The 24,517-nt window shown below is 38.8% G+C and overlaps 2 protein-coding genes across 6 annotated transcripts in view; one reads left to right on the plus strand and one right to left on the minus strand.

The window, feature by feature from the left end:
* Positions 1 to 24,517, minus strand: part of PPAT (phosphoribosyl pyrophosphate amidotransferase) — a 49,268-nt gene that overhangs the window by 12,419 nt on the left and 12,332 nt on the right. For 2 of the 3 annotated variants that reach the window (XM_074866262.1, XM_074866263.1), the window contains exon 2: positions 3,062 to 3,128. In XM_074866262.1, coding sequence (XP_074722363.1) covers positions 3,062 to 3,128 — 67 coding nt within the window. Of the gene's footprint in view, positions 1 to 3,061; positions 3,129 to 19,707; positions 20,108 to 24,517 lie in introns of those variants that run through there. The other variant, XM_074866264.1, reaches the window with a different exon arrangement.
* Positions 5,320 to 24,517, plus strand: part of PAICS (phosphoribosylaminoimidazole carboxylase and phosphoribosylaminoimidazolesuccinocarboxamide synthase) — a 41,609-nt gene continuing 22,411 nt past the window's right edge. The window contains exons 1-7 of one of the 3 annotated variants that reach the window (XM_074866259.1): positions 5,320 to 5,722; positions 10,526 to 10,612; positions 13,879 to 14,358; positions 15,404 to 15,493; positions 16,238 to 16,309; positions 20,481 to 20,567; positions 23,882 to 23,953. In XM_074866259.1, the coding sequence (XP_074722360.1) occupies positions 5,335 to 5,722; positions 10,526 to 10,612; positions 13,879 to 14,358; positions 15,404 to 15,493; positions 16,238 to 16,309; positions 20,481 to 20,567; positions 23,882 to 23,953 (1,276 nt within the window). In that variant the 5' untranslated portion in view covers positions 5,320 to 5,334. The remainder of the gene's footprint in view (positions 5,723 to 10,525; positions 10,613 to 13,878; positions 14,359 to 15,403; positions 15,494 to 16,237; positions 16,310 to 20,480; positions 20,568 to 23,881; positions 23,954 to 24,517) is intronic. The other 2 variants (XM_074866260.1, XM_074866261.1) reach the window with 2 other exon arrangements.

The raw sequence follows: 24,517 nt of genomic DNA on the forward strand, positions 1-24,517 counted from the left end.
CTATATTGGATTTATTTTTGTACTGGGTCCATGATAATGTTTATTAGATTCTACTGTCATTCTGGCCAATGACAGAAGCAAAGCTTTTTTCAAGAGGTTTTATTGTTTACTTAAAACAAACTTTTCATATAGCCAAGTTGCCTTCTATCTAAAGCAGAAATGCATGAAAACTTTTTAGTCAGCTGTCAGGAGCTTCTTTTGGCAATAAGCACTATGTAGAGAAAATTTAGCAGCAAGAATAGTCTGAAAACACTGCACAGAGTAGAAATTAAGACTGGATTCCAGGCCCTCCTACAAACTCCTGCTTCTGCCGCTGCCTGTGGAAAATATTTACATCCTTCTATGCTCAGTTTCCCTATCACACATGGTAATTGTGATATACACGATAGCACACATGATAACACTCCTCTAGCACTTTCAAAGACACACAGGAGAGCTCTGAAGCTGTGAATGGTTCATAACCTGTGCTGTAGGTACAAGAGAGGGGGCTGTGACAAGAAGGATGAAAATTGGTTGAACAGTTTTCAGAGCTCAATCAGAAAAGCTTAAAGAAAGCTCAGCTTTAGGGTATTTTCTGCTGTGACTGCTATAGAGTCAGAATACCAAGAGGCTGTGGTTGCACATGTGGTTTTAGGATACTTACTAAAACATTAAAAAATTACTGCCTCAGACTGTCAAACTGGTATAAGTTTGCTTTAATTGTTCAGCAAACTTTATGCCAGATCAATTATCATCTGTTGTCTCACAGATGACATAAAGGTGGTCTAGAGTCTGTGTCATGTGTTTCTATATGTACAAAAATGCAACCATGAACTCTTACTTTACTTAGGCCAACTTTATCCTAACAGGAGATCTGCCAGTTCACAGGTCCAGTACTAATGGATGTGGCCAGGTTAAGCATTGCAATAGCTTAAACAAGTGACATTGTTTTAAACCAGATTTGGTTAGACAAGTACATATTCTTTTAATAGCAGTTTCCTCTGATTTAGATTGCGCTGGTGTGGAATGGCAAATGTGAATTACACCCACTATAAAAAGTTCCCAATGAAGACAATCTTATGTCTGTATTATGCAAGGTTTGGTACATGCCAGAACATGATAATGGTCTGATGAATAGCTACTTTAATGTATTTTTCTGCATATCCAAAACATTCAGACAAAGTCTTTCTCCTACTGGCATTGCTATGTCTATAAAAGAGATTGAAGTTTTTCCACATCCTGAGCTAATAGAACTACGTTTTGTTATACAAATCTAGCTGAAAGCTTCTGACAGACAAATCTGGTCAAGTCTTTCTGGGAGAGTTTAAAACGAAGGACTAATAGCCTTTGTCAAGGGCTACTGATATGTGGTCAAAGGCTGGCAACAATCAGACAGGAACACATACCCATGCCTTAGGTGTTCGTACTCTAATATATGTATTGCCTTCAACGGTTGGCAAAGGTGAGTTTGCATGGAAGCATTGGGTAGTAAATCAATGCAGTGAGAAGCAGGCACCTTTTCCATCCTGTTGTCTCTGCTATGAAGAAGAGTCAACCAGAGTCTGGAGGACAAATGGATACAGTAGCATCTTAGCTTCTGACTTGTTTATGGGCTAGTTTACAAGTCAGAGTCCTAAATATTATTTTCACCAGTGTAACAGTTTGTTATATTAGCACCACTTCCAGGAGTAAACAAGTCACATAAATTGTACTCCACAGGCTTGCTATTACACTGTGGTTATTACAGATTTTAAAAGTGCTGTAGCTCTGAAATGTATTTCAAGGATAAAAGAAACCATCACATGCTCTGCAACTCTTAAAATATCAAAGCCAATATGACGAGATAGTCAATTAAATTCTTAGCATGGCTGCTAAGTATTGAGCTCAGTAACATGGAAACACTACAAATTATGGTATCACCTGCTGAAAGTTCATTCTGGGAAATTCTTTTTACTACAGGATAGATACAGCAGCCCACTTTAAAGGAAGCTGGAATTCCTGTAAATCTTAAGGAAAGCTGAAACCCAAGCAGGAGCAGGGATGAAGAACAGATAACATGGTGCTGAAGTTGAGAAAAGTTGCATTTAAAAGTGTGTGTGTGTGAATCAGACTGTAAGTAACAGATAGGAGGGGGGAAATGCCTGAAGAGGCGACAAACATGATGCTTGATGAGAGGAGATCTTGTGTGAGACATTAAGCAGTCATGCATAGATATACATGCTGCTGCAGCAAAGCAGTTCTCATTCCTGGACTCATTTGAACAGCTTAATTAATCTTCCTCAGAGACCTCTGAACATGAAGACAAACTGCTTTCTGATTGTGGTCAGTGAGCACGCATCAAGAATTGTCCCATGGTTATTTTGCTAATGTAGTTTTATCTCCCGCTCTTCCTTATTTCTTTCCTTCCTGTTCTTCTTTATTTCTCTGCTCTTCCAGGATGGAATAGACTGATGATGACTTTTTTCCTGATCACTATTCAATACAAGATGAGAGAAATATCACCAGACCATGCAGGTATTTTCTTGGCTTAACACTTTCAAGGCTAGGGCCATTTTATGTCTTTTAACATCCCCTGGGATTCTCTTAGCTCAAGAAAGACTGTGTGACCTTCTCAGGCTTCCATTCAGCCTTTTATTCTGTTTATTTTTACCTATGGGTAAAGTAGCTGCCACTTCCTTGAGTCTCACTAAGCAAGAATTAGTCATCCATTTGCTTGTGCACAGCCTGTAACCGTATTTCTTTTCTCCTGATCTCAGGTTGCATCGGTGCTCCAGAATTAACACCTTAGCTGTGGGGTGACTTTGGTAAGTAGTTTTTGTGACATCAATAGCCTGATCTGGATACTTCTGTGGGTCTGCCACTGTGCGTATGGATACATCCAACAGGGTAACACTGGCATATTTGTTTAAACAGGCACTTACGACAGAAATTGCAGAAGTAACAGAATTAGATATTATCCCTGACAAAACCAAAACAGTCCATCAAAACATGTTACTTTCCCTCTAATTATTTTGTTTCCTAGCTGAAACGAACTTTCATGCATCTCAGCTAGGCATGTACAAAACATTCATTTACATTTTACCTTGTGCACTTTGAATGCCTGGGATGACTCTCCATCACTTGTCACAATTCCAGCACTCTCCTGGCCCCTATGGACAAAATATAATTAACATAAAGCACTGAAATGCTTAGAATATGAAATGCTTTAACATACAACGGATTGGTGGTTTTTCATCTGTTCTTTACAACATGAAATTTTAAAGTACGCTTATTTGTTGTTCTATTTTACAGGCTTGTAATCAAAACTGGTTTCTTGCCCATGTTATGCTTTATTTCAAAACAGTCACATAAGGTTTGTGCCTAAGCCCACTGAATTCAGTGGGAATCTTTCCACTAATAAGCACTGGCTCAGGCTCTTACTGCAGTCCTATTTCAGTGTGGGCATAAAATAACAGCAGATGCTTAATCTGAAAAGCCACTTTGCAGTGATAGTCTAGGCTGTAGTAGTAGGCTCTACAGCACTATTCTATTTCTGCTTTGGTTTGGGGAGGAGTGTTAAGAAACTGATTTTTTTGCCTAAGGGAATGCATTGTCCATTGTCTCTTCTGCCAATCGCCTAAGCAGAAGCTTTTGCATTCTCGCACTTAAGCAGTCAAGCTAGCATTTACACTCTTAAAAAGGTATATGGACCCTCTGATAAAGCGTTTGAGCACATAAAACTAGTATCGGGCATCACAGCTGCTGAACTCAGGCAAAACAAGTCCTGCTCTGCTGTCCGGGGTTTGTGATTCTGCCCCTATCCATTAAAAAGGTGGCTTTTGCAGACTTTTTGCAGATTTTGCAGATTTTTTGTGGGTAACACTGCAGGCTGCTTCATCTTCCTTTAAAAGCTTCCTGGAATAAGGCTGAGTGTTACCTCTAACAAAAGCCCTGCCATACACCCACCATGCCTGTAACGCTCATAGGGACTCTGGGGGGCTGGTAAACTCCTGTTATGCTCTCACATATAATAATGACTGAAAAGCAAAAATGTTTTTCTTAAAAAAGAAAACACTTAGAATACTTTTAGACTATTAGACGAAGATGCTAAGATGATTTAGACTGATTTAACTCAACTGAAGTAACTGGAATTATTTAGTATAAGCAACAATAAAATTGGGCACAAAAAAATCTACAGAGTGGATTCTAATCTACAACTGACCATGCTCATTACAAATTTTCTCCAATTCATAAAATCCCTTTATTGGTCACTAACCCCAGTGGCACGTAAAGCAAAATACTAAAGAACATTTGTTTACTGAAAACCGTCCAAAATAAACTTCATGCATATCTGAACAAATTTACCCCATGACTGACCCAGATCTTAAAGAGAAAAATCAGAGATGAGGACATTCTTAAACGCATTTAATTTAACTCGGGAAGATGTCCCATCTATAAACACAGAGACTGGTAGTAAAACGTAAGGGCTGATATATACGGCATTCAGCCACTTGAAATTCAAATGTTAATATTACAATTTCCATTTAAATACTGACACTGTCCCTTTAAACATCAACAAAATCAATAGCGGGAAAGAGGGAAGCAAACATCCTGAAGGAAAGGCCTCTGCAAGTCGTTGGATGACATCTTTCGTGTAGCACTAATGAAAGAAAAGGAAGCTCAATTTCATTGCCACAAAGCTTATCCAATTTTATCAATTTAGTGAGATTTTTAAGTATGCAAGCTTTTCATTAAACATCACTAATAACCAATGAATATTAGAGTTACAAATGTGTATATATGGCCATCAATCAAAACCAAGTACTATACGGACAAGCAAATGGAAAGCAGGATGATCCTATCCAGGTAAACTGTCACGTCGCCTACTGAAAACTTGCGGCCCGTTTGGCGGGCCCAGCCCCACGGCACCCAGCCCCACGGCAGACAGGAGCTGCCGCCGTGCCCACCCAGCGAAGGGCAGGCAAGAACGAGGGAGGGCAGGGTATTCGTGTTGGGTGTTGTTTAAAGGATCACGCCAGCGCGACTCTTTCTTTACTCTCTCTCGTTACACCACCGTGCTCGTAGTGAAGCCCTTTTCCCCGAGAAGGGTTAAATCGGCCCGGCCCGGCCCGGCCCGGCCTCCCCGCCGAGCCCCCCGCCCCCCGGCCCCGCTCCCGCCAGAGCTGCTTTATTCGTCGGCCTCTAATACCGAGCCTGCTTATTTGGCAGTTTCTCAAGTTACTCCCCTCAGGCAGCTTGAGCCAGTAAAACTAGATCCTTTCATCTCGGCGGAGCTTACTGACAACCAGCCGTCTGGTTTCCTAGGAAACAAAATCTTGGCTAGAAATAGTGAATCATTTCCAGGTCACTTTCAACATGGAGAGTGGAGCAGGGAAGCATTGGACTGAGGAGGAGGTTAAAGCCTTGTTAAGCGTCTGGTCAGAAAAAAATATCAGAAAGCAACTCCACGGCACCCTGAGGAATAAAGGAATATTTATCTACATTGCTAAAAGGTTGCAAGAGTTAGGAGTTTGCAGGGATTGGAAACAGTGCCGTGCAAAGTATAAAAACCTGAAGTATGAATACAGAACGGTTAAATATGCCCACAACTCTGGGGATGTCACTAAAACCATGAAGTTTTTCCATGATCTGGATGCCATATTGCGATATGAACCTGTCACACAATTAGCAGCAGAAGAAAACGGCAGGTGTTCTGCGACTGAGACGCAGCTGAACACAAGCCCCACAACAGAGAGCACGCAAGGTAAAAAACTGTTTTTGCTTCTATTTTTCTCTCTTCGCTTAAAAACCAAAGGGAACAAACCCGAAGCCCGAGTTTGCTCGAGCCAAAGCGGAGGTTGCGCAGCCCCAGCAGCACTGTTAGAACTGACTTGATGCACTCCTCGCGCAGGGGAATAAAATGTTAGCACCCACCAGTGTCGAAGTCTGTAAATACAGCGTAATTCTAGCAAAATTATGCTAACTGCTTGTATTGCAGCCTCGGTGAGTACTCGCTGGTGTCAAGGCTCCTGCACAGGGTTGAAATGTTAGATTAAGAAAAGCTGTTTTCTTTCCCTCTGACATTCATTTGCAGTACTTTCAAAGCTGGTTTTGTAAGCTCCAATTCAGATGCAAACTTAAAGATAAAAGTAAAGGTTGAAACTGTCATGATTTAAAAAAAAAATCATTATTTGTGATACAAGTGAAATTTAGGATTTTTAGTCTTATTTCTCTGTAACTGAAAATTTAGGTATGATGACTAAAGGTAAATTATTTTGTAAGCAATTCAACTTAAATGTTTGAGAAACAGAGGGATGTTTAATAAGTTCTCATTAAAATTTTAATGTAATAAGTAAAAAATCATGTTTACCAGACTATTCTGAGGCAAACCAAATGAATATAACTGCTTTTATTCTGAAGGGGTTTTTCACCAAATTATTTGCATCTCTTGTTTTATTCAACCCTTTCTACATATGCATTTAAGCTGTTCTTAACATTTCATTAGGGTCAATCTGCTATTTGACATCACTCAAATCTCCTTGTCACATCCTAAATGTCACTGAAGCATAAGCCCCAATAATAGTTATAAGTACCAAAATAAGATGGCTAAAAAGAGAAATGAAAAGCTTAGCCATTTGTTCCCCCAGTATGTGGCAATTTACATTAATTAAGATTGTGAATCTTTTAAGAAAATAAAAACCATTAGTATCAGGAGATTGCCAAAGGCACAGAAAGGAGCTGAACATCTAGCTTGCACTTGTACCCTTCCACATCTCTCTCTACAAAGCTGTTTTACAGGTCTGAGGAAGAGAAATTGCCATTTTTCTTGTCATTGTTTACCTTAATGAAAAGCTTGACCTTAAATTGTCATCGCTAGCAGAGAGCCTCTAATCTGTCACAGTCACTTTAAGTTAAAATGGCAATTTTATAATATTTTAACATGTGCTCACTGCACTGTGTATTGCAATCCATTTTTATTTTTAAACTTGCAGAACTGAGGCTAATACAAGCTGTTACACTTCTGAAGACTACATGAAACTAAGATAGTGTCCTTCATTTGAGGATCTGCCCTTAGATTACCCTCTGTGTTTTGATGCAGTTTGCACCAACTGTTAATTTTAATTCTCGTCTGCCTTAGACCTCTAGCAAGTTTAAATCAGAAAAGGTTAATTTCAGTTGTGAATCCCAAACTAGAATATATATTAAAAAAAATTACCCCAGGGTGAGACACACCTCATTTTGAAGCATTAGGACAGCCTGGTTTTAAAGGTGATATAATTAAATATATCTCTTAAACGCACAAACATTTCTGTTACTCCTTTAAAAAAAAAACAAACGAGTTTTATGGATAAAGAAAAATTAAATGCAACTAGCTGTAATAATGCAACGCTAATGGTAAGAATTTAAATGCAAACATTTTCACAACCTTAATTCAGCCACAAAGAAAACAGAGTAAGATAGAAATGTGTCCCGCAGCTATGCAGAATGCATACATCCCTAACAGGGGGCAGAGAGAGCAGCTGTGAGAATATCAACTGTCTTCATTTAAGAATACAAGTCCAGCCGCTGCACTGGAGGCCCAGTCCTTTCCCCACTGCAGTCAAGAGTTGCGGTGTCTGCCCAGCACAGTACTTTGGAGGGCACTTGTAGGCTACTGTGGCACCTGTGGGGGCTGCAGCTGATGCTCACGAGTTCTTCTGTGGGGGCAGACCTGATGGTGTGGCTCCCACCGAAGGACACGTAATTCCCCGTCCAGGCCAAGGCAGCCCACTGCCCCTGCCCCAGCAGCCAACCTGCCTGGTCCCCCGCAGCCTGCGGGAGGAAGGGGACTGCTTTAATCTGGGTATCCACATTATTTGCATCCCTGCAGGTCCACTCCTGGGCTTCTCCCTTTCAACCACTGAGTGTTACAGGAGAGGACAGGAAAATGGTCCCTTCTCTCTTTAAAAGGAGGCTGAGGAGCCTTATTTTGACAGAGCTGGAGGTCAATGGTTGGACTGGATGATCTTCAAGGTCTTTTCCGACCTAGACAATTCTGTGATTCTGTGAACCAAGGATGTCTATCTAGGCTTGTGACTTGAGTAGCAAGAACAAAATGCTATCAACAAACTAAAACCTATGCCAAATAATACTGTCCACCATGCACATCTTTATTTGAAGAACCTAGTAGCTATACTAATTTGTTTAAAAAGCACGACAAGGGACAGGGCATGCTCCCCAAGAAATTACTGTATTTTTACCATTCTGCTTAGCCTCATTCTAAATATTCATACCCATCCTTACTGTAAAGCTACAAAGCATGTCTTTGTGTTTAATTTGCTTGATTATCTCATCCACTAGGAGACTGTTGGGGAGGGGAAGGGAAAGGAAGAAAGAGAGACCCCTTTTATGGGAATGGATGGTATTTCTATAGTGTTTCCCTGAGGGTTTTTTTCATATATTTTAAAATCAGTTTTCTTCTGAAAGTGAAATTGAAGAAATGACTACTGAAAATCACAATCAAATCTAAGAGAGAGGTGTCTCCGGACAAACTTGGTAGCAACACACACACAAATTCCCAGTTTGTTCATGGAAAGATGACACTTTTTGCATAAGCACATACAGCAGTGCCAGCCAGTGGTGTTCATGTTGTTCTCCCAAAATACATGTTTTCAGAGGCAAACACAGAGCCACAGCTTAAATCATCATTAAAAAAAATACAACTCAATATGTTCACTTCTCTTAAAATTTAATTTCTGTATTATCCCAGTAATCAACAACCAAGAAAACCCATGTAGTGATTGATGGTGCTCTACGAAAAATGGTGTCATTCATTAGTTTAAATGAATGACCTTCCCATTTTGTTAACTAGTTTTGATTGTTTCAAAATAAATCAAGTATCAACAAATTGAGTACTTGATTTACAAAAGTAAACCTAGTAGTTCATGTTAAGTTCCTTATGCTCTTTTATATTTTATTCTGTGTTTAAATATTAACTCACTGGCCACTTTCTTTGCCCTTCACCACAGTAAATGCAGAAAAATTAAGTCTGAGCAGAAGCGCATCAGCAATGAGAATATTATCATATGTATAAAACTCAGACAACTACTAGAAATGTAAAAAGACCTTTCAGAAATGGGGACTTGAAAATGCCACTCATACAGTTTTTCGATGTCTGGACTTTAACATTAAACATGTTATTGACAAGTATTTTATATACATCTTTATTTTTTATGTGTGCAATACTGTTACTGAGTAACTTTTTTACTCATCAGATGGTCTCCCCCCCATCAAATGTTCTAACATCTTTTTGTGGTGACTGTTCTTATTTACTTAAAATAATAAATAGTTTCTCTTTAATAATACAATGTAATTAAACTTGTTCATCCTAGTACCCTTGGCACACTCAGCAGCCTTCCAAGAGAGAATTTATTTCCCCTCTCCGTAGTTTGCTTTGCAGCTCTTAAAGACATAAAACGCCAGTCCTGGCACTAGAGGTGGAGGCCTGAGCCCCCCTTTCCCTCGTGGGCCAGCCCGTAGCGGGTAGAAGCAAGGTGGGCAGCTGGGAGCAGCTGAGATCAGGCCACTGCATCTATGAGTCATTCTGAGCCTTGCTGAAAGTCAGGAGGATTTAGGATAATGTTTTCAAATTAATCCCGTTTTCAGTTTCACCGACGTCAGGGATACCAGGTTGCATCCTAGCCGCACCTCATTACTGTTCCTTGTGACGAACTACCGCAGTTCCTTTGAACAGGTAGCTTTGATCTGTGTGACCTGCCTGGCTGGAGCTGACAGTAGCTCAACTCCCCGTACAGTGAATCAACATTTCAAAAATCCTGTCAACATGGTGTGTTGAATACGGTGTGTTACCACAGAACAACTTAAAAGTCTGTCCTCTGTGAAAATTTAGCTGATTCAGAACCTGACATGCTGCTTTCTAAACTTACATAGCAATCGCTATAATACTGCTTTTTAAACAAATGTAGGAATGCTATACTGTGAAAATCTAGACTGAGTCCTGTCAGCTACAAATATGTCTGTTGTCTAGTCAATACTTTCCTGCTTTCCCTATGCCATTAACAAATTCCATAGATTTCCAAAACTCTTTGCAGAACATTCTTGTTTTCTTCATACTCTTCAATAAATATTATTCTTGGCATTTTTTTGTTGTTGTTGCATAAATGAATTGTGGTTATCTGAATCCATGTGCTAAGTCCACTTATATTTGTACATCTCTTACTTTTCATTACCTGCTTTCAAATTATAATTTTAATGTGCTATCTACCCCAAATACGGAGCTAGAAAAGCATAGAAGTCACTAGAATCAAGTCGGTTTCTACAAGCATTTTAAAATACATTTCAAAGTGGCTTCATATGCAAGACACAAAATAATTTAATTTACCTCTTATAACTCATGTCCCCCTATGGGGACAGGCCAAATTAATTTAAAATGTAATTTAAATACAAATTAAGTGTGGAGATTACAAAGTTAATAATCTTCTCATTGTGTATGGACATTTTCACTTAAACTAATTTGAGCTAATTTAGTCCATACCTATTTTTCATCTAAAAACTCTTTCCTTCCCAGGTGAAATATCAGTTTCTTTAGAAGATGATGAGGATGCTCCAGGAGATCCACTACTTTTTATGTCCCATGTCAGACCAGTTCAACTAGGTATAGTATGATGGTGCAGAGAGATCAGTAACTAAAAAGCAGCATGGCTGTCAGAGCACTTTCTGGTAGCTTAAATACACTGTCCTTCTGTTTTTGATCAACATAGCTTTAAAATAGCCACACTTTTGCACCATCTCCTTCCCAGATTTAGCACTCAGCAGTCTCATGCATCACTAGATAGCACTGTATATGATGTAACACCTGCATGACCACTGTTCACATTCAAAACGCATGCCATGCTATAGCTTAATGATATAAACAACATTACTTTTTTTAAATGCTAGTGGAAAATATGCAAAATGGTAGTGTGTGATATCCATGTCAACTTTTGGATTTTCTCTAAGTCATGTAATTTCTGCTTAAAGCAGCATGAGTGAATGGCCTGAGCCAGGAGATGAAGAGGTCAGACCTGTCCCCTGAGCAATCCAGATTTGCAGTGGTCTTCAAAGCAACTGTATCCTCTCTCCAAGCAAGGGGTGGTCAGCAGTGCTTTAGTCCAACCCGCCATAAAACATCTCATCTGGAAACTGTCCTACTATTAGTAGTTTTGCTCAGGGAAGTTATTACAGAGCAAAGGCACAAATCTGGCAAGCCAGAAACAGGAAGAAGATCCTAGGTGTGAGCCCCTTCAAGGGGCTGCTAACGGGAATGGAGAAACCTGAACACATTTTAGGCAGAATTAGGCAGCTGATGAACTGATTCCATGCTTGGATGAACAGCAGCACTGTCCTGAACTTCCTATGTGCTTTTTCAATTTTTCACAAACCCTCTATGCTCTAGCATACATCCCAGTCCAGTTACAACAACTTTCACTGCAGAATCGCCAAGGTGTTGTATTCAGGGAGAAAACAAGGCTCCAGCTAAACCTACAGCTTTTACATTACACACTACACCCCTCTTGCCCAGCCTAACAAGAAATTAAAGAAGAGACAAGAATCTCACATGGAATTATATGCACATATATATGAACAAAACTTTTCTTGCAGTAAGTATCTGAATCAAATTTCTTGCAACACACTGCCAAGCAGATTAATTTGGCCTGCTAAAAAATCTTCAGTTATGAGAAACCTGCTTCCTACAAAGCCAGCAAAATAACTTCAATTGCATGGGCTCCCAAGTATGTACTATATACTAAAATGTCTTCGTCTAGTGCCTCTCATAGTCTTTAGATTTCAGGCACTATTTCAGACACCACTGAAAGAAAAACATTGAGTCCTTTGTATCTATATTGTGTAATATTTTTGTTTCATTTCAGCAGATTTCTCATTTTGAGGAAGCTTAGGAAAAAATCAAATATGGCATAAACACATCTTTCAAATAAAAACATAATGTATATCTTAACAATTTAAAATAAATTAGAGCTAAAATACATTTGAGACATAAAAATTTTCACAGTGGCTGTAACAACTTTGTTTCAAAGCGGTGCCTGTGGGTAGGATATTTTGAATCACAATGTTTTTTAAAGGGAACGAGGAACAAACAAAGCCACCGTTTTCCACTCTGCAAACAGCAGAATGAATGCGCAATACACTGAATCACTAGAACTCATTTGAACTAATATCCACAACAGAAAGTGAGCTCCGTTGTGAATGAACTTACTAGTGAGAAATACTGGTCTACACAAAAACTAAAGAAACCTTGTCCCTCCCAGATTGCCCCATACTCTATGGCTTTGACTGGGAAGTTGCAGGGAGCACCTTCCGCATTCCTCTTCCTTTTTTCTTCCCCTGGGCCTGTTCTTTCTGGTCTCCATGGCACTCTCTGGTAGTGAAGAATGAACCACTCCAGAAATACAGATAGTTGAAATACTCCCGGTAGCACCAAGCATAGACTGCATCAAGCCTATCAGATGTTGGCAGTTGTCAACCGTGGCAATGCCTATGGTTGCATTCACCTGTAAACAAGCATTTTCTTTCACTCACTCAGGAAGAAATGAAGAAAGTATAATTGATATGTCACCTGAAAATTACCCTCCTCAACAACATAGCGGTGACCTGGTTGCTGCAGAGTCCTGATTAACACAGGACTAACAGGGAAAAAACTGGTATCTGTTAGTACAGTTTTTTCACAACTGGAATGAACTACCGAGACTAGCAAAGAATGCCTCTATCTAGGACAAGTTTGTCCCCAGACAGATGGTTATACACAAGTATGCTCCACTGAAGCTGTATGTACATGCAAAGGTCAAATATTTTTGCCAGCATTCAAAGCTCAGTGATTATAAAGTATCCAACTCCCATAACCTTGCTTGCCCTTTTAGAATAAGACATTAGCAAAGGCAGTTATCACTTCAGTATGATTGCAAAAAACTGTGTCAGTTACTGTCCACTTTCATGTTTGCTATCTTTGATGAAGCACTAGAATTGTGGGTTTTTAAATAGTTATTTTTGCAAAGATTTAGAAAATGCATGAGAAACTACTTTCCAAACTAATTAGATAATCAAAATGAAGTCTTAAAGGAAATTCATAATTAGAAACAAAGAAACATTAAAAAACTGTGAGAGATCGTATTTCAGTGTTTTAAGTAATTGCATGGTATCCTTTAAGTCCCAATATTATAAAGTTCAAGAGTGGAGGAAATGTAAAAATTTATTAGTTCTGCAGAGTAAGATAACTCAGACTTTAATTTTTACTAAAAAAAACGCCAAATATTTTTGATTGACCTGCAGTGAGGAAGGTGAAGGTTCTGTACCATGAGAACCAGGTTCGTTATCACACAAATGTTCTTGTATGACTTAAGGCAAAATTCTCCATTCCTCAGCTCCCCACAAATCGGGTGCTTTGTTAAGAGTTAAGGATCAGATTCTTCAGATCCTTACCTGGTTTAAATCTCTCCATGTATGTAAAACCAAAGGTACTGCATGAACGAAAGATAAGTCTTGATGATAATGTCAGTGATTCAGGGCCCAATTTATTACTGTGCTAATGCAGCACTTTGTATCTTCCAAACAGCACTCTTCTCCTCTCTAATGTCTGAATGACAAAATGGCTCATGGGTTATTCTCTAAGGTGTTACAAGTAAAAGTTCAGTGTATTTGGGCACAGAAGAAAAAAATGTTCCTCTTAATTAAATGTACATGCACTATCTTAATATCGGTTTTCAAGATGATGTCAGAATTAACAAAAATGCTGACGAATTAATAACAAATAGCTTGATTTTAATGTCACCTCTGCTCCATCTTTCTTTGGAGAAACAAGTCATGACGAAACAGCATACTTCACTCTCATTCTCTCTATCCCTTCTCCACCCCAACCACCCAATGCAGGTAACCTGTATCTGTGTCTCTCCCCTACCCCACACGATGCAGGTAACCCAACGTCAGCAATACAGGCTTCCAAAACACCGGCTTTTATTCCAACAGTAGCAAATGAAGGAGGAAAACACTGGACTGTTAATGAAGTCAGAGCTTTGATACGCATATGGTCAGACAAAAATATCCAGCAACAACTGGAGGGGACAGTGAGAAATAAAAGAATATTTGAACAGGTTGCTGCTAGACTTCAAAAGTTTGGAATTGACAGGGACTGGAAGCAGTGCAGGACAAAATACAAAAATCTGAAACATGAATACAAGAGTGTAAAAAGTGCCCAAGACTCAGGGAGTACAAGTAAAAGTATGAAATTTTTTAATGAACTGGATGCTATTCTGGGGCACAGCACCATGGAACAAGCAAGTAAATCAGATAATGATGAAAGTGAGAGGCCTCCAGAATGGACAGAAGCAAAGTCAGAAAAGGACTCCATAGGTAAGTACTTCAGCTACCCATATATCATTTAATTTTTTTTAGTTTTCCAGCACTAGAGAAACCTTAAAAGAACCCCCCAAAAAGCAACCAGCTAGATTAACCAATTTGCTGGGGGTAAAAAAAAACACTGAGTGGAAATTTACTATTTTGTCTAGTAGTTTTGGTTTACATTATAAGGTCATCTTTCAAATTGAGTGATTGCCCTGAACTTTTTTTAATAGAACTGAGAAACAAAAGGAGGAAAAAAAAGATGAAAACACAGGATATGATAAAGTGATACAGAGAGACCATTCCAGTCAAAATCATGGCAGAAGAGATTGTTTACAGCTTAGATTAAAAAATGGATCAGAGAGATGGTCAGACTGTGTTACTGGAAAAGTGAAGGCATTGAGCAAAAGAAGCCTGTTGTTATAGACATTGGTTAAAAAATTAACATTTAAACTGTCTTTCTCTTATGGTCTCAAATAGCCCAGTTTTACTGGCCTTTGGAGCAAGACTCACAAACTAGTGAGACGACTATTGTGAAAATAGCAAAATGAATAGCACCAAGAATGCTGGCAGAACTTGCCTTTATTTTTGTGTGGTTATTTACAAATAAATTGGTAATGGATGGATTGATGCAGAATTAAGAGCAGACTGATGAACCTACACTACCCAGGAGTTAAAACATTTTTTATTGGTATGTTCAACCAGAAACATGCCTGTTTAAGAACAGAATTAAACATAAAACTCTTTATTACACAGTAAGAATCCTACACAGGGAATGATATTAATGTGGCCAAATATAAGACTAGAAGTTAGTAAATTAATTGAAGAAGTCAAGAAAAATAGAACACTCAGTGTCTGGCTGAAAACTATGAGAACATTTTGGGGGAAGATTCACTCTTCAGTTGCCGTTTCTAGGCTTTTTACTAATGCATCTACTACTGCCTGATGGCATAAAGAGCATCCTAGGTTGGACAGATCTTGTGATTTGACACAGCACAGGTGTTCTTACGTAGTACACAAATGTGGTGCCCTAATTAACATAGCATTATTTATGCAGAAATGCCTGGAGACACAGGTGAAGAGGACTCTGTTAGTAATATGTCAGAAGACCTACAGGTTGCAGATATAAAGAAAGTTTCTGACTCAGGTAAACTGAAAAGTCTTCTATTTTATATAAATCCCTAAATTTAGTAAGTTAAGATGGATTTCTAAAATAGGCCCCTGTTATAATTACAGTTAGAAAATGCAGAGGCCTAAAAAACTTACAAGCAGGAGATAATGTCATAGTGAAAACCATACTTTCAATACAGGCATATGTGCACATTTACAGTGCTCTGCTAAATTTGATAAAAACAGTCTAGTAAGTAATCTTTTCAAAGATTCATGACCCAAGATGTAAAGAAGAAGAAACTATTGGTTTAAGCAAGTTGGGTGCAATGTATTACTGCATTTACTTTTACTTACTATGTCTTCCCAAGGTTTAGAATTGTTCAGTCTCCTGTGCATGAACTAGTAACGGTATTCTCTTTTCACAATATGTCATCAGCATTTAATATAATTGTGTAAATACTCATGTTAGGGGATGAAAACGTCATTTTAGAGTATCACTACTAGCACTGAATATGAAGGTCATACGCTCTTTACAAAGAAACTTGGTTTACATCTGAAGTTTACAGCTTTCAGGGAAAGCAGGAATTTAACATTCAGCTAGAGACACAGTCTCAAAGGCTGACAGACTTGACTCTTTACAACAGAGGACCTCATGATCTCTTTCAGTAGCATGAGGCAGAATGTGGTCTAAATTAGACATTAAGGAGTAGTCTTACAGAATTTAAAATGGTCTAATGTGAACTTGAAGGATTTTAATATCAAATTAAAAATCTTCTGACAGATGATGTTACTGTAAATACTACTCCAGAGAATCGGGCAGCTCTGCATATAACGAAAGAAACAGCTATGACAAGTAAGTAAGTAACGACATCATGAGAGGTAATTTGAGGTATACTGGACAGTAGCATTTTTGTTTCACCATCCAAGAGCAATTACATTTATTAATTTAAATTTACTAACAAAGAAATATATAACTGGCCTTTCACCAGATCACCACGGGCACTTGAAGCATTCATTGGAGAAAAACAGGTTGTCATGAAAAGTGCATTGCCTGTAGGGACCTCATTTTGAGAGAGAGAAAATATGAAAGAAATCATAAACGGTACTTTGTGAGATCTAGTTAAAGACTACTTGTAAAATGCATCAAATTCCAATTCTTCCCATCGTCAAGTAAAATTACTACACAGACACGAACTGTAATACTACACAGATTCAGCACTGCCACTAAAGTATCATCTGACATGGTTTTCAACTGCCTGCAGCTATGTAATATTGTAACTTTTTGGATTGCAGACTTCCAAACAAGTTATTCTAGTAAAGTTCTGAGTACTCATTTTTGACACTTGAACATTCATTTAGGATAAGTGTAGGTGTTAAGACATCTACAGCTTACCTTGGTTACCATTTCCCTTCTCAAATATATGTATTTTAACTGTATATTTTGTTTGTTTCTGGGTAATTTTAATGGCAGTCTGATTTTGTGGGGAAAGATTAAAATAGCAAGTGTTTCAGAAGTGTCTCTGCTCAGCCTATCCACTCTAAAGACTACTGTTCAAACTTCTGTGGGGAAAAAAAGCAAAACCACAGCACTCTATCATGAAGAGATGCAGTTTCTGTTTCCAAAATTCTTTCCCTCATTCCCAAATGAACAATACAGACTCAAATTATTTTATCACAGGTGGTAAAAAGCACCTAGACTTTAACGTTATTAATGGTAACATAATTAGGTATTACATAAAGCAGAGAAAAGATGCACGTTGTTTATGTTACAGTATCATGGAGACCCTTTATTCTCTAATGGTGGTACATGCCTTTCTTAGACAGTTCAAACAGATTTCAAGTGAAAAGCTGGTAAGTAAAGAGATTGTATGTGCCTCTGTATTCATAAATTTACTTGCTGATAAACAGTGAAAAAGGAAATCAGGCAGTGATATATTACATTGGTTCTTTGATACCACTAGATGTCTGACAATTGATAGCCTTTAGGATATGACTTCTTAAGGACTACTCCATATTCAACAGAACTTCTGTAGAAAACTGTTTCTCAAAAAGCATCTAATTATAATTCATATATACTCGTGCCTTTAAAAAAAATTCATAAAATAACACAATTTGACATAAATAAGAATTTAGAAATTCTGTTAAACTTTGTATCAGGGTATCTTCCTAATTAGTACATGGAGTTAATGTACTCCACAGTCAGAGTTATACATACACTTGTCTAGAGATATACTAGCTAGCCTGGGTAGACATCTGCTTTCTGACAACCGCAGCTGCATAAATGCACAGAGGTGCACAAGCTGCCTCAGAAGTGCATGTGCTTCTCACGATCTTACACGTGAATCTGAGTTATTAGCCACTGTAACATTGTCACCACTGCCAATCTTTATAAACAGTCCAATCAGGTTTGCCATAAGGAAAAAAATTAAGATGGTATTAGTCAAAAGACAAATATATCAGTTTCAGGAAAATACCTAGTTATTGGATGTTATTGTTTTTCTCCTCCGCCCACATGTATTTACTACTCAAAGGGCAGAAAATGTCCACCTGAGAAGGAAAAGACAGGTACATAAATCCTTACATGTTCTCCTATGCACTGTAGCAGTTTACTGACCTTTCTCTGGCCGTGCTGCCCTGGAGCCGCTTTCTCAACAGGCTGGCCAGGAGAGGGTGCAAGAGCATCACAGCAATTACAAACCCATACAGGTTTTAGTGAAAGCAGGCTAGGAAAGGCTGGGGCCACTGTAAATTTTTCTCTTTTCTGGTAAAAAATATCCATATGAAATCAATCTGGAAATAAAACCATATTTAGTTATTTTGACTGATGTTTTCTATTTCATGGGATCGCTTTTAAGGGCAGTTAATTCCTGAATTCTATTCAGAAGAGCCAATTGCTTCAGTTTGCACAGGCAGTAGTAAGTCGTACGTGCACATTCCACATGGGTCAGACTTTGCAGTACGACCACAGATTGTATATCAGTGTTTGATTAAATCTGAAGTGCCAGGGAACAACGGTGGAGATGAAAACAAGATTGTAAGGAATGCCAGTAGCATGATGTTCTTAAAAAATATCTACAGCAAGTATTTTGCTTCAAACAAATGCCTTTTCTTGTCATTATTTTTTAGGATTTTTGGTGCCCTGCATGTCTTTCTCAGAACAAATTTGGAGTAAGGCATGACACTGACAAGATACATTCCTAAGCGAGGGCTTTTTAAAAATCTGTTGTTTAAAGTTAAGATCTTAAGTTGGTACATACTCAGGCACTTATGTTGGCTTGAACACTTACAGTTGTGTGCTTGGAATGTTAAAATGTACAGATATAAAGTCAAAAGATAATATTTTAATACATATGCCCCAGGCTGGTGTGAAGTAGAGTGTTTCTGAGAAGTGCAAACCAAAAAGTTCTTGATTATTCACTGGCTTAGCCCAAGGCATACATACTTGGGCTGGAGACACAAACTCCTAACCTTGAATCCAAATTGTCTATATCCAGTCTCATCAATCCGCATGACAGAGACAGCAGCAACTACGCAAGCTGTTGGAGAGTAAACACAGGCCACACACTGAAAATTTTCTCTAGCTTTCACATTTCCAACTCCCCTTTTATACTATACGAGACACACATGAGAGTAAGGATTAGGAGATAAATTACTAATCTTGCCTCACGAGCCAGAAAACAGGATAAATAGTGATAGCGACAGAATGCCAAAAGAGAACAGAGCTTGTATCAGTCTGAGGGGGTAAAAGGAAAGACTGCGACAGCATTGCTCTGGTGGCCTTATGAGCAATGCTTCAAACACTAAGTAGAGATTAAACATATTTGCTGGCAACTGTCTATAGCTTCACTAAACAATGTGGATGGAGCCACTGTGTTTTATCCATGCCAGAAACTGTCGATGGTTTATTCTGTTTGGCGCAGTCTTGCCCTCCTCGTGCCCTCCCTCCAAAAGCTCTGAACGGTGGCTTAGAAAAAAAGCCAGGCTCCCTACCCACATTCTTGGCTCACTAAGGAAAAAAACAAAAAAACAGGCACATGATGCTGGTCACATCATAAAGAATGTCCGATGCAAACAAGGCCGTATTGATTTGGGGGTAATTTTTAATAAAATGGCTCTAGATTATGCTTTATTGCTCAATGTTTAGGGGCAATATTCTTGAATGGACTGAGAACAGGCTGGGAGCCAGAAACTGCTGCCATCGATCCACAGTGTGGCCTTCACCATTTAATCTCTGTACAGCAGTGTCCTCACCTGGAAATGAGGATCAAGGATTGGAAAGACCACTTGCATCATCCAGCTGTCCATCGGTCCATCTGGGAGGGGTGGAGCTGTCCCTTAAACACCAGAGGGCCAATGGCAGAGGAGCGGAGATCTCCTCCCTGCGGAGGGGAGCCCAGGGACACCTCTGTCACCATGTCCAGAGCTGGGGCCCACCTGCATGATGTAAAGCCCTCGAAAGCTGCAGCAGGGGGGATGCTCTCAGGACAGTCATTTAGTAGCTTGTCTTTATCACGCAGGCAGGCAGCCTTCCAGTTCCATCGTCCAGGCACTTCACCCTGATGCAATGTCAGGATCCTTGCCCCTTTTGGGGCTAATTCAGTGACTCTTGGCATCAGTTGCTTGGGACTCTTTCAATAATTTCAGTACGTATTGAAGCACCCTTTGTGAAAGTCACCGTCTTGCCTGTTCTGCTGCATAGAGATTCATGAGTTACTACACATCTTACAACCATAATCAGCAAATCACTCTACAAATTCTGACCCAGATTTAAATAACTTTTGCACATTTAATCCATAAACTTATATTATAGAGCTGTTAAGTGGTGTTCTGGATTTATTTTGATATATAAGTGCATACACTCTGCTCTTAAGCCCACTACTGCAGAGAAGTGGCAGCTTTAATGTATTAAGAGATGAAATCTTTAACAATAGTTATCATTAATGGCGTTCTGAAGTTGGTGAGTCTCAAGACATAACTCAAGACTTGTTTAGTTAATAAGAACTCTGTAAATGTTTTTTTTACAGAAATCCCTGAAGGTGAGGGGGACTTTACCAACTCCACCCCGGCAGCTCTGGGAGCTACACAAATAAAGAAGGAGACGATTGACATAGGTAGGTCAAGACTGTGTCTTGATGTTATAACAGCACATTCTACTTTACTGGGAACTGCAGATTTCTAAGGTTCATATGTTATTTCTGAACATTATATCTGTTGTACTTCTAGGTTGTGATAAAATCTGTTTTTTGTTTGATTTCACAGTGCAAAAATGTGTCTCCTTCCCCCAGTTAATAGTAAGATCTTATTTTTCCAGACAACACACTCCCCATTATGCTAGATGTGATAAGTCTGCATTTGATTGTGACACAAATACTGTTCTTTTTCATACGCAGTTGCTAGAGAGAATAAACTGAAGAGCTAAATAGCTGTCTCAGAAACACTGAACAGTTTATACCTTGTCTGTCTTTTCAAACTACTTCATGACAGTGCATTTAATTTCAGACTATTCACTATCAAACAATTGCCATAAATATTCTGAATCATTTTACAAGTAAAACTCAAATCAGAGCCTCAGCAATACGTAGAAGTCATACATTCAGTGACAAGTATTCAGGAGAAGATTTGTTTTATTAAAAACATTAAAATTTAACATTAGAATACAGTAGGAATATTAATCTTCTGGAATAAATGAGCATAGAAATCATGGAAGGTCATGGAAAAAAGGCATCAGAAGAAATAATGATGACATTGAAATCTATTGACCTGACATCCTGGATCAAAATATGCTTTACGGTAGTGCTCTTTGTACCCCGAAGTTAATGGAAAGAATAAAAATCTATTATAATGATTCTGTGAACAACAATTCTTTGGCCTTTTACATTGTATGCATCACTATTTCTGTGATCCGGGCAAGAGCTTCCTTCTCAGCAATTATGTTTTCTGGAGTTTGGGTGTTGAGACACGCTATCCAACACAGCTTTTACAACTGTTTGCATAGGCTGATCTTGATTATGAAAGACAACTGTAACGAGTATGACACTGAGGACAACATCAGAGCAATGCCATCACAGCAATGACACAAGTTACTTTGAGGATAAAGTAAATCTGTGTCCCTGAAAGTTCAGAGACATAGCGAGGTCAAACTAATGCAAAGAGATGAGTTCATACACAATACACACAGAATAAAATGTCATGCAAATCAACTGGCTGCCTTATACACACAAATTCCCTGTTCCTGTCATGTAATATCCAATTGAGGACAGTAATCACACAAGTTAGCAGTACACAAGTTCCATTGCCAAAGGCAGAAGGAGATTAGAGAGCCAGCAAGGTAGAGGGAATGAGCACATAAATGAAAGCCATGGGGTTTTTTGGTAATAGGTTGAAAAAAGAAAAAAAGTTCTTTAAGAGCCTAGGAGTAGACTTACTGCTTCATTTTGGTCCTGGATTGTATTTCTAATAGCTGCAAGTATTAAAGGAAGATGCAAGAATTTTCTTAAGAGTTATAAGGTAGCATATTTATGGAAAAACACTTTTTTTTCCTAGTACCCCAAGTAAATCACATACACATGCTTATGAGAGTATAATTTCTGATTCTAAGTTTACCATTCCTGCATATGGCTTATGAAAAAAAGTATTTGCCAAATCACTTAAGAGAAAGCAAGTTATAAAGCAAATACAAATTCCAAGTACTACTCTGTGGATATGTTAGCAAGTACCATTATAGAAAGCACATCAAATGAACCTGCTTATTTACCAACAATCTCTTATTTCTAACAGTCTAAACCATGCACTCAGTTTTTCAAAACATGTAAGGAACATTTACTTCTACCCTTTACCGAGAACTGTATTGAAGGTAATTGGTCTATGACATCTCCTACCAAAACAATGAGAACTAGTCTCTCTCTCCCTCCCAACCCAAAAAGTAATTCCACAAAAAAGTGAACTTTCAGCCTCAGACAAGTCCAAGCATGAGGAAATGAGCCCAGAGTCACCAGACCTGGGTTTTTGTGTCCATAGATGATTTCAGTAATTCTGAGGGCTCCTGAATTTTACTTCTGAAGGGAAGTTTTTATGCTGCAAAAGAGTGCAAAGCTATTATAGCCTCAGCTCTGCAGAGGGAAGAAAAAACCTGGCATGTAGACATGCAGAAAAATAATATAATGATGTTTCTATCCTGTTAAGAGATGTAATTTCGTAGAGAACTCAGATGCTGGTAGAATAAAAAAATAGTTCTTCTGTCTTCCCTATTTTGTCATTCAAGCCACATAGAGTAGTTTCGGATAGAACCATCCCTACACATAGAAAGGGCAATTTAAGCTGAAGCTAAAGATTTCCATAAAAACTTTAATGAATTGTTTGTTTTCCAATTTTTCTTCTGCTTATGTTATCTCCATCACAAAAGCTCTGTATCAGTGACTAGACTTTCACCCCAAAGTAAATAAACATGGCTGTCTCCTAAAGGAAGGCAGACATATGCAACTTTCCCCACAAAACCTAACATCCCCCCTCCCCTCCCTCCCAGAGTCAGGGGAAGGCACGCCTCAAAGCCCAGGTTTGTAACCCACCATGGAAGCTTACTAAAATGGACTCTAAACCACTTTTTTTCTTTTTTTTTTTCGTGTGGTAAAAACGAATCCTGAATAGAGGAAAACAAGTAGGAACAAGGAGCAAAGGTCTTTCTTCAGTTTCTTTCTGCTGTACCAGGGAAAGTCACAAAGATCTGAGAAAAGCCCCATCAGCAGTATGAAATGCAGCTTATACAAAACCACACGGCATGCAGGTTTGCCAACAGGTGCCTATGCCTCTCACTCCTCATCGCACCCGAGGCATCTGTGCAGTCATGTGCACAGCTTCCAAAGTCGAGAGGGGGACAGTGGTCTTCTAGGGCCCAAGTCCCGGCTCATTTCGTGACAGAACTGGGGGAGCATGCATGACCCCACAAAGGGAAAGGCTGCAGCCCAAGCTCTGTTAGGCATGAGTGAATCTGCAGACGCATGCCCTTACAAATGGCACCAAAGCCTCACTGAGCCTGCCCTGCCCACATCGCCTAGGAAAAAACCTGGAAGGCACACCTGTCCTAACCAGTGTATACAAACATGGTATGCAAATTGACTTATATGTGAGATACAAACCAACCACGTATGCCTACGTGTTTAACCAAATATTTTAAGTCTGTGTTGCATCCACAGCTACCTTTTGGGGAATGCAGAGGCAGAAAGAAAGATAGGGCTTACAAGAAATGCCAATAAATAATTTGATTTAGGGAGGCATGTGGTAGAAGACTTGTTATAACTAATGGGTTAAATTAATGGGTTATGACATTTTTAATTGAAGATAGGTGTTACCTGCAGAGAATGACAATAATGTTAGCAATTTAACTGTCTAAGTCCAAGTCTATTTTATTTAAAACTGTGTGTTTCTATAGATGATGATTCTATAAGCACTACCTCAGAAGACAGATCTTGTACGCCAGTAGCAAAACGGATGGTTGGGACAGGTGAGTACTAATTTCCATGTATTTATTCTGAAGCAAAATCTCATTGTAATTTCAGTACCAAAGCTGGAGCCACCAAAACTCTACTGTAAACGCAGCTCTACTTTTCTACTTCTGACTCCAGTCTAGCTTTATCACTAAACTTAAAAAATCAGTTTCATAACTCTATTCCCTGTCACAAGCAAAACTCGCATTAAAACTGTAGTTCAACTTTGCATTCTATACTTACCTGATGAGCAGCACCTGCCTACTTCTGAATATGTAGGTAAGATTTTTTTCTTCAATTGAATTCCCAGTAGCATTTTCATTTGCATGATATTTTGCCTTGCCTAAGTTGAAACCATACTGGAAAGCCATTTTCTTATCAATGCTGATATTTTGTTGCTTTAAAGCTTAAGGCCTATTGCATTCCTGCATGTAGCACTTGGATACATTTAATTTGACAACAGCAGCAACAAAATTACACTGACAAAATGTAGAATTTTAGATGCCTTGGAGAAACAAGAGATTTTACTTGCTACATGTTTTGCATACTTAAGAGGAATGTAATCATGTATGGATTTAACG

This window comes from Strix uralensis, chromosome 4 (genome assembly GCF_047716275.1).
Source record: "Strix uralensis isolate ZFMK-TIS-50842 chromosome 4, bStrUra1, whole genome shotgun sequence".
Classification (NCBI taxonomy): Eukaryota; Metazoa; Chordata; class Aves; order Strigiformes; family Strigidae; genus Strix; species Strix uralensis.